This window comes from Argiope bruennichi, chromosome 4 (genome assembly GCF_947563725.1).
Source record: "Argiope bruennichi chromosome 4, qqArgBrue1.1, whole genome shotgun sequence".
Lineage (NCBI taxonomy): Eukaryota > Metazoa > Arthropoda > Arachnida > Araneae > Araneidae > Argiope > Argiope bruennichi.
The window spans coordinates 133,469,471-133,486,855 of NC_079154.1; the positions used below are offsets into that span (position 1 = coordinate 133,469,471).

A 17,385-nucleotide genomic window follows, 5' to 3' on the forward strand; every position below is an offset into this window, starting at 1 on the left:
TGGTTATTAAGATTTTTGAGAGATACCGTGTTGTCCGAATTCTTCTTAGACGAAAAAATGTAGTGTAATGAAAAAAAGGATATAGTTCTCAAATAGAAAGTATTCTTTCATTTTGATAAACCAGAGAAGTATCTTTATTAAAGTAATTTTCATCAAAAGCGGGATTCATTCATTTGCTTACGACATTTCTTCACAGTTTAAAGTCAAGAGAGTTTTCTCTTTGACACCTGTATTAATCCTATGAACATTAAAATAACCTCTGTCGAGTGTTTTTAAATGTCTTAATTCTATTATAATTTTGATAATAATAATATGGCTTGTACATCGCTATGATTTTATTTGAAGGCTTAATTTTTTTATTCAAAAAAGTTTTATTATACATCTTTTCGAATTTATCAAATTAAAACCCTTATTTAAGCGGAGAAAAATTATTTGAATATCTAAGATTAAAAAAAAAAAAACTTGAATATTTAAAGCGCTATCTGTAATCCTCAGCGCTGAAACAAAACTCATCACTTTCGCTTATGAGCTATTAGTGAAAAAATCTTTTTTAGACTGTGCGCAAGCGCAGTAGTCCTGCGCTTACTGAGTGGCCGCGTTTTGCGTGGATAGCCGTTGAGGCGTATCAAATCAAAACAAATAAGTATATTAAAACGGGTCCGACACTACGGATCTCCTTAGTCAAGCTCCCCGCGCTAGTTGGCCCCATCGCGCTGTCACGATAGGACAGAAAAAAAGGGGAAAAGAATTAAAAATAAAACAAAACAAATCCAATCCCAACTGTGCGGAAACAATCACACGCGGTTTTGTTTTTACATCTCTATTTGCATTCCAAACTCTTCGAAGAATGAGTAACTTGTTCGAAGAAAGGAAAAGTGGGGGAAGTTTTTCATTTGGTGTTCTGTTTTCTACGTGAAAAATTGGATTGCGAATTTTCTTCCTGAAAACATTCTTGAGGCAGTTATGTCATTCGTGAAAAGCTGGAAGACAGTTTTTGGAATTTGGTGGAGACCCGTTTTAGCACTTTTGATCCCGTTGGCTCTGCTTCCTCTCATCATTCTACACGACAGCAAAGTAAGTGGCATTTTTAGAATGGCAGCATGGTTTTGCTTATTTTTTTAAAAGAAATAGACATTTAATATAATTTGGTGATCGTTGTTTATACTGAAATAATAGTCTTTTTTTTATTTCAGTTTTATTTTCTAAAACAATATAAATAAGATCATATATTTATTTTCATTTTTAGAGAAAAAAAAAATGAAGTGTATGTGTATATGCAAGCACGGCGTTATTGCTATTTGCAATGCTCATTTATTCGTTTCTTTAAATTTTGTATGGCACAATTTATCTGAAATAAAGTTATTCTTTTTAAGAATTGATAGTGATAAAATGAAGAGCATTTTTAACTTAAGACATTTTTTACTGTTCATGTATAATATTTTTAACATGTATCGAAATTCTCTTCTGGTATATTTTATGGAATTGTTATTAATTATGTTCATGATATATATGAGTATCAAAAACAAAAGACAGAAATGGATAACAGCATAAATTACTTGTAATTTTGTTAAGAAGAATTTCTGACTTATGGATTTCGTTTCATTAGTGACACTTAAAAATCTAAATATTAAAGAATAAATTTATGTGAAGATAATTTTAAGAAACATTTGAAATTTCCTGTTGAAAATATACAAAAAAAAAGTCCTTTTTTTAAAAAAAGAATTTTATTAAGTTTAAGAACACGTTCACTATAATGTTCAACAAAATGTGCAACTGTTTTTTCATATAATGTAGTTACTGAAACTGTACAATGTCTCACAAAATTTTGCATATCATTTAAGATCTCTATCGAATAATTACAGAATAATATTACTGTATTCTGCTTTTTTCTTTGCTTTTTATTTTATTCCAGTTTATCTCGAAACACTGTTCGTGCTTCCGTTGTTCCGTGACACAGTTCTGTGTGAGCTTCATGTGTTTAATCCCTTTTTAGGATAAATGTTTTATATTCGCTTTAATTGCATTCTTGAATTTTAAGAATTTACTTCGTCAAATAAAAAACGATTGATATAAAATTTAAGGGAAAATGTAAGGAATTTAAGGGAATTAATTATATTTAATTTGTAAAACATTATTTTTTATAAACTAAAAAAAATTCAAAGACTTTTAAACGTAATCTCTGTAATTAAAAAATAAACTTTATAAATAGCTTGTGCATGAAAGAAATTCAGCTTACTGATCAGATTTTATTCATATTTCGCTAACAAATATTGTAAGGCATGAGGAAGGCTTCGTGGCAAATTAAATAGTTTCTTTTTTTATAAATAAAAACTATATTCACATTTATAGAAAATATTATTTTACTTTGAATAATGCCGTTTCTATTGAATGAAAATATTATAGACATTTTATTTTAATTTATTTATTTGTCCCAAATGGATGCTTAGAATTGTTAATTAAATTTTGTCTTATAAAAGCGTTACTTTTAGTAAATTAAAAAACATTTGGTATAATGCGTACAAAATTTAAAAGTGGCTTGACGATTTTTAGTTCATTTTAGATTAAAAAATAATTTTTCTGATTATGAGAGGATGTCAAAATATATTATATAAGAAATTCTGTACACTAAAATTATTAAATAGGATATTAAGGATCTGATTTACTTACAAGTTGGTAATTACGTTGAGATTAATATTAAATATATATTAATCTTTACCACATACATACCTGCATTCTTCTGATGACTTTCAGCAGCTAAAAATTACAGGACACCTGTAGTTCTTTTTTATTTGATAAATATTTCAAATGTTGCACAACAATACATGATTAAAAATTTTTATCGAAAAAACCAAGAAAATTAATTAAATAATGTATCATTTATTAATAATAGAAAATATTTCCATTCCGATCAACTCGCTGGTACATTAGTTAGTTCAGAAGAAAGTAAATGGTCTCAATGGCTTTAGAAATTATAAACTTTAATAAAAAAAACATGCAGATGAGCAAAAAGGAAAAAATTTAATTTCATCAATATAATAATTCTTAATTTCAATAAGAGGAGAGTATATTATGTTACAGCAGTTATAAAAGTTAACTATGCTACACTCATTCAGTGGACAACAGATCAGATAATGATGACTTGAATCTTCTGTCCACTGATGAGTAAAGCATTTACTTCATTACTTAGTTTTATCTTTCTTATTTGCACTGTGAGAGAAAAGGCAGAAGAAGAAGAAAAATATTTTGGCATGCCATTTAAGATACTACGTTCATTGAGTAAACAAACCATTTCTAAAAGTCTAGAAAAATTAAAAAACCGCACAATTTAAGTAAATGTTTCATTGTAACGTGATATCTTAATGTTATTAAAAAAAAGAATGAAACAATCGAAATAAAGAGTTTAGATGTTTTTGTCCTTGTGAATTATTTCTTACCGTACCGAATATTCTTATCAGTATATCCAAGCCAATTCCAATGTTTCGTCTTTCTGTCATCATTTCTTAATTAGGCTGTGAAAACAAAAAAAAAGATCTCAATGCTTAGGGCCACCGTTCGGAAAATAACAAAAATTAAATACTCCCAATATGTCCTGAGCGCAAAATGTTTATTAATTATTATAAAAAAAAAATGTCTTTAAACTTTTACACAAATTTTATGAAACATAATGCAATTTTTAATGAAGTTTCGTAATTGATTAAACGGAGGCCATTGGTTTAATTAATTTTACAGCCGACATTGATGCCTTTTGGTATAGCTAAAATTTGGCCTTTTCGGACATATTTTAAATAATTTCATTGCTACTCAATGAACAGTAATAATAAGAGTTTTGACATAAAAGTTCGCTTGTTTCAATAAAGAATTTGAAAATTTTCAATTAAATTGAATTGAAAATTAAACTTTAAAATAAGACATTTCTGATTATTTCTCTTGCTGTCCATTTATAAAGATTTATTCAATTGTTGTTGAAAAGTTAAAAAATTTTGAAACTGTAATGCTAAAGTAAATGTACATATCGAAATATTACTTTTATATTTGTTTGCTAAAAATTTAACATTAAGATATTTTTAATCAATTTTTACTATTAAAGTTTGCCATTCGTTTTTATATATATACGAATATCAGATTTGCAAAAAAAAAAAAAAAAATGCAGCAGTAAATTGTTTAAAATTCATTTCTGTTGTCTCTTAAATAGAAAGAGGGGCTGCTTATAACACAGCATTTTTCTCTTCTCTCAAACTATGGTGACTGATGAATGTTACTGCACTTGCGCATCGTCAGATATCGGCATCACTCTTTAGATAGTTCTAACCCAGTACAAATTTCGGAGAGCAAGGAATGAGCTTCGTTACTGAGCGTGCGCATAGATACAATCTATAATTATTGGAAATTTTCTTTCTACGAAGGGAGACATGCAGCTTATGCTGCATATTGGAAATAATAAAAACGATGTTAGTTTTAATCCTAGATTTAAACAATGAAAAAGATAATGGCGCAGCAGTTTTGCACCCTAGCTTCCTTCGTCCAACTTCATCGCTTTAATGTGCCTCCAAATTAAGAATAGAACAAGATCAACTGATAAATTCGTTTCAGATATACATTTTTAACGCATACCTCTTCTTTTAAATGAAAATGGCAAATAAGAATGCCATATTCAGTTTTTTTTTTTTTTTTTCGAACAAGATTGTTTACGCGGGAAAATTTTTATAGCATTAGTTTTTCTTCATTTCCGCTAATAAAGTTATGTTTTGTCTGGTATGCAAAGCAGTGCAAAAAAAAAAAAAAACTCTAGCATTTGCAGAACATGATTTTACACATAGTGTTATCTTAGCTATCCATTATGTAGTCTGAAACTAGAACTTTGTTCGTACTCGATGGTTTCCATCCATAGCGCTGAAAGCAGAGGTACAGAAATATCATAAATTGCATTTGGATGCAAATGATTTTCAGAAATGGAAAACCCCAGAGATTGAAAATTAATTTAGAAGAATTAGATGACTGTAACACCAACCGACTGTCAAAGAAGAACTACAAACGAAGATAAAGCGCCTTTGATTTACAAGAAGTTAAAGGAACTGTTAAAAAAAGACACATGAACTATGTGATTTTGCTAAGATTTGCCCATTTGATGAAAAAAGAAGGTATTTCAGGACAGATATTGGAAAAACTTTTCTCTCCTTACAGCGGCACATCAAAGAATTGCAACAGTCATTATCCCAAGCGAAAACCGACAGCTTAAAAAGTTACTATTATATACATAAATCATAAAAGTCCTTTCAGTAAATATATGTTTACTTTATCTTTTAATTATAACAATAATTAGTTCACTTACATTATGCATGCTTTCTTAATTTAAATCATACAACATTTTTTCTTTAAAAAATTAACTTTTCGGAACTCTATTTATTCAATATATTAAAGGATCTTTACATCTAATAAGTTTTCACTCATTTAAGCCCAATTTATAATACTCAATATCCGAGACATCTTCGTCAGATTACACAAAATTATGTATAGTTATATAAATAACATTTTTTAATTACTTACACTAAAACTGCTAAAGTGAATAAATTTCAATGTGAGATCTTTCGATTTCACATAGCTGTATAAGAGAAATTCCAACGCTATTCATTTGCAAGTACTTAAGAATTTACAGATGTAAGAGCAGCTGCCACACGCTGCTTTAAGCCCTGCATATTATTGTAAAGCTTCTGACGTGCGTAAGTCTTTCCATAAACCCATATGATAAAATATATTTAAGAAACTGGAAATCGCATCATTTTACTATTGTGTGTTATTTTCTCAATTAATCATCATCAGCTCTACACACAGCACCATCTGTCGGATTTTGAATAATAATTATATTGGGAAATTAAATTTTATAACTCATGTTGATATAATAGGCAACATCAAGGAAATGCTCTGATTTTTAATTAGTCTTTTACATAATTTGTAATGTATGTAAGAATTCTCGGACACATTAGATAAAAACCAATGACCCATTTGAATGAGTGGATAATTTTAGAAATTAATTATTGTTATACATTCATAGATTTTCTGAAAATCCGATAACAGTTATGAACAAGAAATAAAATAGGAACAAAATGAGAAAGCTAAAATTCGATGAAGCAGATATTACTTAAGTTTCTAAAATATAAGTTTCATGAGTTACAAAAACGCAAAGCAAACATTTTTGCGAAAAACTTTATCTATAATTTCTTTTTAAAAAATTGCAATAAACTTAATTTCAGTAGTAAAAATTATAGAACTAGTGTCTTACATAATTTTTTATGAAAACTGAAAGTTGCGTAAACGATATCGCACTGTCAATTATGATACAGATTTCTTTTCCCTCCTTTTTTTTTATCGGTGAACACAATCTATGCTCTCTCGAATAAACAGATTGCGACTTCTATAATCGTTTATTTATCTTTTAAGGAAAGAGCCTTTCAAAGAACAGAAGTTTCTACATCTAAAAAAAAAATTTCTCGGGAAAAGAAAAAAAATACATAATTTTTCAAATGCAAAATATTGAGCAATTAACGTTTCTAAAAATGCAATTAAACAGAAAAAATTCACCTTTTTATTATTATTATTATTATTATTAGAGTTTAAATTGTCTTTCCTTCAAAAACTATCGATAGAGAACAAGCCTCATTTCTTCGCAATGTTTTTAAAAATTTAATAACTTACCATGATATTATTTAAAATAATCTATGATATTAATTAACTGAAATTAATTAATTGACTCAATTATTAATTAATTGAACTTAATTAATTAATTAATTGAATAATTTTCAGAAATCAATTGAACATATTTAAGAATTATAGTTCATTTTAATAGCATTTTCAAGCATTTAAAAATGTCTGGATGCATAATCATATGTCTTATTCTAACGTGATAATATACATTCAATATAAAACATGCAAAAATTTCTAATTTATCACCGATCTAAAAATAATTTCCTAATTACTGGAACTTCGGCTGAATTTATTTAAATAATCGAATGAAGAAAGAAAAATGGACTTAGAAAAACTATTAAAATAAAAAATGAACTACATTACAACGAAACAAAGTTTTATATCTTGGGAATACAAATGAGTTCGGTCCATTTTCAAAAGATGGCTGTGACTCTTTGAAGGTTTCATAATAACAGCAGGCCGTGGTGGCTTAGTGGTAAGGTCTCAGTTTCTGAACGAGTTCCCGATTTCAAGTTCGAGCCAAGATTCCATCGAAGAGCCGGCGGTGATTGATGAGAGGTTAGACATCTGTCAATAACGATCAGTATATAACGCTTTCAATTTCATTAAAAAAAACTTATTTTTTATTTTGTTGAATATGTCAACATTTGTATTAACTAAAAGGATTTGCAGGAGGTTTAGTTTTCTACTTTAATTGGAAGAGAAGCGTAGTTGAAGCGCTTCAAAAGCTTATGGTGATAATGCTTCAACTGATATATCCTGTGGAGAATGGTTGCGACATTTCAAAAATGATGATTTCAATATTGAAATAAAGCCTTGTTCTGGACAGTCAAAAGAATCCGAGGCATTGCTGGTTGAAGATCTGAGTCAAATGCAAGAGGAACTTGCAAAATTATTGGATTAGCTTAATTTAATTTTGTTATATTAACGTCCCATTTCAAAGCGACACTAGAGTTATTTTTGTAACTATATTGTAACCGCGGACAGATGACAAGGACGATACCTGATCTCGCACCCGCTCTCCAAGCATCCATACCACATCAGCGGGAGAACGTTTGGCCCCTACAGATTTAACATGCATCAGGCCCGCTTGCATGGAGCTTCTTCAGTGCAATCGGGTCTCGAACTAAAAGACTCCGATTCCGAAGCCGAGACCTTACCACCAGGCCACCGTAGAATCATTCCAATTGATTCAACAAGCAGTTTCCGTAATGTTGAAATCCATGGAATAAATCAAAATCAAGGCGATTGGATGCCTTATGAATTGGAAATTGAAAAGTTGTGAAAGGCGATTTTCCATTTGCGAGCAACTGATTCAAAGGAAACATAATTGTTATTTTGTTGGAATTGGAATTTTTTTTTTTCCATCGCATTGTGACTGAGGATGAGAAATGGATATTCTACCACAACACAAGAAGAAAAATACTACGCTATGCCCTGTCAATCGTTCCCATCGAACTTCGACTCAATACCAAAGCCGAGAATGCCATAGTTCAAAAGTCATGTTATGTATCCGGTGGGATCAAAAGGGTGCTGTGTACTATGAGCTGCTACAACTTGGGGCAATAGCTAAACTGACTACAACTGCAGTATAGACTACAACTGATTCGTTTGAGCCGTGATTTGTGTGAGAAACACCCAGAATATGAACAAAGGCATGGTTAAGTTATTCTCCTGCATAACAACACTCAGCTTCATGTCGCAAAAGTCTTAAAAAATAGTTGGGAATGCTCAAGTGGACCGCACCTGCCTTATTTTCCCGACTTTGTTCCTTCTGACTACTGCTTGTTCTGACAGATGCAGCACGATTGTGTAGGTCACCGGTTCACTTTTTTCGCAGGAATCGAAAATTAGATCCTAACTTGATTCGCCTCAAAAGATGAGGCCTTTTTTCGAGATGGAGTTGTAAAATTGCCCGAGAGAAAAAAATAGTAACTAATGTTGGACAAATACTTTGATTAATCTGTCAATTCATTTTGCTCTGAAATAAATGCATTTTCGACCTCAAAAAAAAAAAGGGGGGGCTGAACTTATTTACACTCCCAATAGTAAGAATTAAAATATATTTTGCTCTCAAGTTCTTAACGGAAGAACAATAAAAGTATTATCAATTTGACAGAGCAATGAAATTGATCTAATTTATCATGACATATCTGGCATGTCATTAATAACATTAATAATTATGTCATTTATCATGACATGTCAACATATATGTCATTTATCATGACATATCTGATTTTTATCGTGACAATGCAAAACACTGTTGAAAGTTATGCATAAAATGTTTCTTAAATGTCAAAATCAAGAACAAAACACAAAATAAAACTGGCACCATTTGAAATACCGAAGAGAACTTAATGGATCTTAGTTGCAAGAATTATAAAATTTACAGCGCCTATACATCAAACAAACTTCATGATAAAATGTATGACAACTTTTATGAATTTTACAAAATCGTCTGCATTTCTAAGTCATTTAAGTGCACCATGAAAGGGTATTTTCAAAGATAAAAATGATTAAGAATAGATTGAGAAATTCATTATCTCAGGAAAACTTGAAACTTTATGTATTACTTTCAATTGAAAAGGAATTGTTAAACGATTTGGATTCAAAAATGATTATTGGTAAATTTACACAATCATCTAAAAACTAAATCTCTCGTTGACTTTCTTTTAAGTGATGAACTGCATGTACTGTATTCTGTATTTTGAACATTTTTTGAATTTTTTTTAATAATTAAATTGGTTGGTAATTAGCGCTTTATTTTATGTTTATATGAAAAAATTCCAAAAAATAACAATATAGTCACTTCATAAAAATTAAGTTTCTTCTAAAATTATGCATTCTAAACATAGCGCAGTCAACACATTCTCGAGGAAGCATGGGATACGTTTCAAGCCTAGATTATCAGTCTTTATTTTTAATATACGAAGAGAGAAGTCGCGCTGTCGAATCGGATTAATACCCCAACCACCGACAGACATTTTTGCGCCAATACACTATATAACAGTTTGTTTCAAATCCAAAAAGGAGGTAAATTCACCTCTTTTCAAAGCTCAATTTCTGAAAATAAGATGATGGGAAATGTTCTGCTGCGTCTTCTATTCTGCCACCCGCTGCCTTTGGCGATCAACTGATTCACAGGAATTAATTTAATTCATTCATTTATTTATCGCTTTTTTTTTTCTGCATTTCATTTACAACATAACATCTAGAATAATTTTCTTATCTATTATGTGCGATTTTACTTGGAAACTGTACTCGTGCTAAAATACTTTCTGTATACTCTTTTCATTCATCCCTTGCATTTGAAAATGTTCTCTTTGCCTCTTCATGCTTCCTTCTAATGACTCAATGTAATCTGCATTCATACTTTTGCATTTTTGAGACACTTGGTCACGAGACAAGCATTTAAGTGTTGATGCCTTTTATCACGCTGTCCTTGAAAATGGAATTTTCAATTCATAAATATAACGATGAGCTTGACAGTTGCATTAAGATAAACAGTTAGCTGGAATTCAAAATTCCATCATTTTAAAATTGCGAATGCTGTCACGTCTTTTAATAGCACGAAAGTGCATATATTATTATTATTAAAATCTTTCAATACGCTCTTTTTTTTTTAAGAAAGACTCTTTTCGTGTTGAAGTCAAAACAATAGATATTGTTCGCAATGCAGCGTTCTGGAAGAAGAGATGTTTAAAAGATTCATGAAATGCATGTGATGCGGAAAAGTGTTACATTATGAAATAAAGTGTCATATTAGTCCAGCCGATTTTCGTTTGATTAGAAATAAGAAAAGATTTTTAAATTCATGTATTCTTATTGACATCACCATTGTAACAATTTTTGCATTCCTGAGAGGGTCCATTTAAGATTACGTGTCTCACACCCTGCGAATTACCTCCGGAATTTGTTACATACCGGATGCAAGATTCACTGTTCTGAAGATTTGTTCTGAAGATTCACTGTTGAAACCCTATTAAATTATACTGATTGATAGATATAGTTAATAATGCTTTATAGGGATCTACCTTGTCGTTGATTTTTAGCATATTTTTTATGAAATTATTGTTTATGTCACATAATCATTCGGAATATTATATACTAACTATATTTTATTTCAATTAACATATTATGAAAATCGAATGAAATTAAAATTATGGGGCAATGACAATAATGTGTTTCAAGTTATTTCAGCGGCATACTGTCTGGTACATTTTGAATAAACTGCGGTGAATCAAATATCTTTCTACTTGTTTAACGTGAAAGTTTGGAGAATGTGGTACTAATTCAGGAGTCTCTTCGAGATTCAAACTGAGAAATTGCAAGCGAAGAATAGGACGTCACAACACAGTTTAGAATACCTTTCAAGAAGGAACTATAATTTCTCATGTAAATCCAGCTAGTTTCTTAAATGAATAAGGATGCATACGACGGAAAAAATTTGATAAATATTTCCTATCATTCATTTCTTTTGGAATTTCCAAATCGTGTACACATTTTGGCATTCTTTCCTTTCATCAAAATTTCATATATATTGACACTTGGCATGTGCAGTATTGTATAGAAGTATTGTAGTTTTACTTTAACAAATATACTGTTATTAATATATTAAGAGGCAGACATTTTTTCTACTTTTTAATATTGGTTTATTTTTTCTGAAACGTTGCCAGTTGCACTGAAAAGGGGTAAGAAATTTAAATTTAATTAATAACTAACGAACAATTAAGTTCTTAATATATCAAAATAGCGCACAAAATTTTCAAAACTCTAGTCTATTCTGAGAAAAAAAGAATCAGTTTTTAAAAAATATTTACGTTTCTACCTTTGATTTCATCACAATGAAATTTAAATTATTCTGATTTTTTTTCTATTTTTGTTTTTCTAATGATTTAAACCTGAATAATACTTCAGTTATTAAATAACAAACTATTTATAGTAATGCTATTAACTGCAATTCTTAGAAAGCTTTGTTTATTGACATTTTTATGCGTCGATTATTTTTAAAAACGGATTCGTCGATTTACTAATATGCTAACTCAATATGGCACAATTTAAGCTTCAAAGTATCAAGAAGGAAACCAATTTGGAATTCTGCCCTTGAGTGACCGGGCCCAAAATTCAGTGCATGTCTACAGTATTGGTGATAATATTATATAAGAAATTTCAATTATCGTAGTAATTGCGTTCATGAATAAAAGAATAGATAGACAGTCAGGTGGACAGCCAATATACAGATTTGGCTCACAATCTGGTACTGAATGAAACTCTGAGGACAAAACCATACGTCAAGTTCCACTTATTTAACTTGTGGCGTTATTAAGTTATCTCATTCTTACGTGCAAGGACGAGCAGACAGGCGCGTTCCCAGGAAGCGGATTTCGTCCAAGATTTAAAGTTTTAGTAATAAGACTGTATACCAAATTTCATACTTCTAACTTTTTGTCTTTCTAAATTAGCATGCCCAAAAAACGACATAGTATCCAAATTATGAAAAACCTGTTAAAACTTCGATGTCAGATTTGAGTGTTACAATACTTTCAATTTATATTTTTCGTATAAGTATAAAAAGTGACCCATCGAATTGATTTTCCAATCCTTAAACCAAATAAAAAGCGCCAAATAAATGTAAAGATTACGAAGAGCAGGAAAATATCAAAATATGAGAAAAAAAAAACCCCACTTAAATCGAAATTTTTCTAATCATCAGAATTTTGAAATGTATTTTCTTAAAATCTTTATTTCATAACCAAGTACAGTCAGCCATAGCATGCCATATATCTGCACATTTTGCATTCGGAATTGTGAAACAATGTATTCATAGGCAATTTCATGAGGAACATTTTCGACAGCAGTAGACAAAGCTCTATCACATATCTTAACTAAAAAAAAACTTCGTAATTAAAAGTATTTAATTTAGGCGCACTATTTTAGAGCATAAATAGTTATTGTACTTTCTTAGGACCCTGTACTCGTATATATGAAAGAGTAAAAAAGGGAAGAAAGAAAAATAAACAAACAGATAATTTTGCTAAATGATGAGATGTCGAATTGTCTTTGGCAGTTTTATCCATAACTGGATAGGATTTTTACTCAAAACTATGTTATTAATTTCTTAACACTTTCGAAAAATCGCATGCATAAGTTCTATTTTAATAAGTTTTGAACCTTTTAAAACATTCTTTATAGTCTTTCTCCTTTTAAACACTTCTAAACTAGCCTCATTATCATTCAAATAAAAAAAAAGGAATCGAAGACAATTCAGGAATTTATGTTATGGAAAATATCATAGAATGATCGGCTACACAAAACTGTTTTACTTATCTGGATTACATTTTTCTCAAAATCTTCTGATAGGAGATTTCAAAAGATGACGAAATGTGATTTCCAGCTCTCTCTTCCAGCAAATATTACTATACTGTGCAATAATTGTACGACAAATGAGCGCAAAAAGAAGTGATGTTTAGAATGCGAGACATACTTTTCAACAATGCCATCTTTCACTTTATCGTAAGAAAAATATACAAAATACTGTAATCGTAAACGAATTCGAATTTGTTGCGATGTTAAATTCATACAGTCATGGAAAACTGAAAAGTATTAATTCATCAATATTTCGAAATAGAATTCTTCCTTTTTTTGTGTGCTTCGTGCACGAGAATGTTAAAAACGAAACAAATGTCAGATGTTTTTAAATATCTTCCTTAAATGTTATAAAATATCTTCCTTAAATTATATACATATAAAAAAACGTCGCTGAATGTACTGCAAAAAAGAACTTCACTATCCGCTGAATGGTACTTTCAGCAAACCTGACATCTGTAAACTATCCTCTCTTCACGTTCATATACATGATTAAGCTGTATTGATTTTTTTTGCATCGTCTTCTAAACCAGAAGTGTTTAGTATGGCGTGCATTGGCCCACGAAGGCTGTATGGTAAATATACAATGTGATGAGAAAAAAGTGACATGAAATTAGGTATAAGCATTGAATTGTTCCGTGAATACAATATTGCAACAAAAATTACGATTGTATTCCTTTTTTTTACCAAAATCTGCATAATTTGTTATGACTGATTTCTTATTTTCGTATTCAGGCAATTCCGCTGAAAGGTTATGCAATCACAATAATATATACTTAATTCCTTTTTATATTATTTATATTTGCATTTATTCCGTACTTAGCTATTTATGCGTCATTTTTTTGGTAAAATTTCTTTCAGTTCATTGTGCCTACGTGTGAGAATGCTTGGAAAAAATGCATGCGCATATGGTATTATTTTATATTAGATCATCAACCTCTCGGCGTAGAAAATGTGATGAATGTTATGAAAATGGGAAATGATAAATCTAATAAAAGCAGTTTTTTAAAACCTGCTTTTATTAGTAAGTAAGATGTAAAGTAAAGATGCAAAAAAAAAAAAAAAAAAAAAAAAAACCTTTTACGTTAATTATTTTCTGTTTTTAAAACTTAATTTATAGTCTTGTATAAAAATCTCTTGAATCTTGTGATTTTTCTTGTAATAATTTTTCTTAAATTCATAAGGAGCAAACTCCAAGCATACGGAATCAAAACTTAATTAAATTGTTAATCAATTAATAGATAAATAAGTTCTGAAAATAATGAAGTGATATTTCTCAGGGAGGAAGTACAAGAGAACAAAATTGAAAACTTCTAATACCATCCAAAAGATGAATGAATAAATTATTAAGAAACTTCTTCATCATAAACAAGAAATATAAAGTGATTATAATTAAAACACTTTCATAAAGCTGTGAAAAAGGAACTACTGATGAGAATGATTTGATATTTCATCTGAGTATATGTGAAGTAATGAGAGTTTATTTTGGGAAAGAAAAAAAAATTCAGAAGTTAACCAATTGGCACTGTACTAGTCATAAGATACTAATTAAAAGATATGCATGTTGTTGTGATACTCTTGGCTCAAAGGACATCTATCATGGCAAGATTGGGCCACAGCGTTTAGGAAAACATTGTTTTTAAACTATCCCTAAGCAAAAGGAAAACTTAGTAAAAGCAAAAAAGGAAATCGATGTTTAATTGTCCCTAAGCCGAAAACTGTAGAAAAGGCAAAAATTGATGAAATTATCATGAAAAGGAAATGGGCTAAGGACTTGCTTAAGAAATGCTCCATACGTTGTCCTCTGTTCTCTCTAACAAACTGAAAGCGTAGAACGGAATGTTCACAAGAGATCGGAATGTTTCAATATGATATATATGTTTTGCGTAATTCGTGTTTTCAATTCACTTAAGTTCACTGTTGAACATCTGCACACAGCATCTTTTAGGTAATCCCAAAACCAGCAATCGCGAAGGTTCAAGTCAAGTGATCGTAGCGTGTTGGGAAATCCTGTCATTTCCAGAATACAGTTTTAACAACTGCCTCACTGGTGCTGTAAAGTATGGAGGTGCGCCATCTTTCATAAAAATTGTGTTATCCTCACATCCGCGCTGTTGCAGTGCTGGAATGAGCTAGATGCACAAAAGAGTTTCATAACGTGTTTCCTCGATTGTACAGATTACAGAACTCGAAGGACTTCGAAAAAGGAAGATGCGACAATAAATGCTGCTGTAAATTGGCATCACAAAGCGGTGTTTTGAAAATGAAGAGCCAATGATCACATTTGAAAAGCATTCTTCCTTGCCAATATCTGCAATTTCGTGAATTGATAAAACATTGGAAATGGCTTCCGTTTCTCCACAAAAGGCTCAATAGCCATGCGTTGTCCACTCCTATTTGAAAAAACTCCTGAAATGCGTAATTTTGAATGGATAACATTGCAGGACGTTTCGTAAGGTTTTATGAACCGTCCTAACTAGACAAGTCAGAAATTTTGGAAAATCAATGTTCATCCAACAGCTTGACACTTCTTGCAATGCTGTAATATCCTCCACAACGTCGAAGCAATTGCTTTCCTGCCTCTGCCACATTTCATGTCAAATTTATCAGTCCTTCCTATAGACCGAATGCAGTTATAGAACTAAAGCCTCTTCTTAAACCCGTTAATACACAGAATTTCTTCAATGCAACTGCCGCGCAGCCACCGTTCTTGTAAAACCAAGAAGAGCTCGATCTCATGACTAGCTTCTCAGATGCAAAATAACAGAAACTGCCAGTTCTCTGCCTTTTTATCAAAATTATTGAATAGAATTCGATATAATAATGCCAGCTGAAAAAATTATTCCTGGTATTTGTCGTATTGTTGATATTGATCAACTCTGCAAGTAAATCGTGCAAAACATGTGCAACTTCAAATTTGGAATCAGGTGTATTTGTTTTAAATGATAGAATCTTGAAATGACGACAGAGAAAAGTATATTATCTCGAATTTCTACTTTCAACAGCGTATTGATTCCGTGTGGTCTCTGCAAGGACATGACTTTAATGTACAAGTCAGGATTCGCTTGAATGAATCAAAATTTTCTTCAGTTTCTAAATTTAATTCATACTAATTTTCTTTCTTCGTGCAGTATCTCTCTCGCATGAATGCAGAATTTGAGTAATTAAAAATCTACTTGTAATGTTTTGAATGAAATGAAACGTCATTCAGATGAAAAAAATGGTTTTTTAAAATTTATTTTAAATTGTTAAATTTATTCCATTTGTTGCCCTCGTGCACTTGGTTAGATTGACTCTGTATAACAATCAGGTTTCCGCAAAATGAAAGAATTCTCTATTTTATTTCACTTGATTTGTTTCAGGTAAATAAAATATAAATTTTGTAATCAAATTTTCACTCATTTCTTTATGTATTAAAATTTTGTACTTTTATACACAATCTTTTCTTGTTGACAATGCACTTTCTTAATATTTCCAGTACTTAATTGTCAGCTAATCGTTTCATTTATTAAATTTTTTTATTCTATTTGTGTTACATTAGAATTACATTGTCTAAGGAGGTGTGTGTATTCTCTTTCATTTGTATATATTATATTCATTTTCTTGTACATAGTTCACTTCTGTGAATACTTATGTAATAAACATATATGTTTTGAGAGCTCTGAAGTTTTTTTTTCTTAACAAGGAGTAACGTGATTTGCAAGTCAGCTGCGCCGAGTGAGTCCCCTACAATATGAATGTTACCATATTGTAGGGAATTTGAAAAGAAATTGATTTCAAGATTCCAAAGCATTTATAAAATTAAAAAGAAAATACTAAATGATTTCATTTTAGTAATCCACTCTCATTTCATTTATTGTAAACCACTAATAAAAGTGTACTTAATAAAATTATATTAACCTTTTCGAAATACTGTTCTGAAATACTTCTGAATACCGTGACGAATAATTATGAAGATGATCTCATCAATAAATCAAGAACATAAAATAAATATATAAGCTTGTCTTATTTTTATGTTATTAGGTAGTAGACGTAGATTTTTGAGATTTAAATGTTGTCTGAATTATAATGCAGATATTCAGAATATTGTAATCCAATAACTCAGAAAGGATTGCGATACTTTGATGGCAAAGTTTCGGTTTGTACCACAAATATGAGTGTTCATCGCTGGTTTTCGGCAGAGGATACATCATTTCCGCACGACAAGTCAATTTTGATTTAAAATGCCTTTCGGTGGGGTGAGGAAATGCCAACCCTGATGCAGTCTTCATCACGAAAACTAAATCAATGAGAAATTGACCGGATAAAGTTAAAAGAGGG

General features: G+C 30.4%; 1 protein-coding gene across 2 annotated transcripts in view; it reads left to right on the forward strand.

Annotated features, from left to right (window-relative positions):
- The first annotated feature begins 663 nt into the window (after positions 1 to 663).
- LOC129966044 (Na(+)/citrate cotransporter-like) overlaps positions 664 to 17,385 on the forward strand; it is a 50,287-nt gene continuing 33,565 nt past the window's right edge. For both annotated transcript variants that reach the window (XM_056080392.1, XM_056080393.1), the window contains exon 1: positions 664 to 1,074. In XM_056080392.1, the coding sequence (XP_055936367.1) occupies positions 964 to 1,074 (111 nt within the window). In that variant the 5' untranslated portion in view covers positions 664 to 963. The remainder of the gene's footprint in view (positions 1,075 to 17,385) is intronic.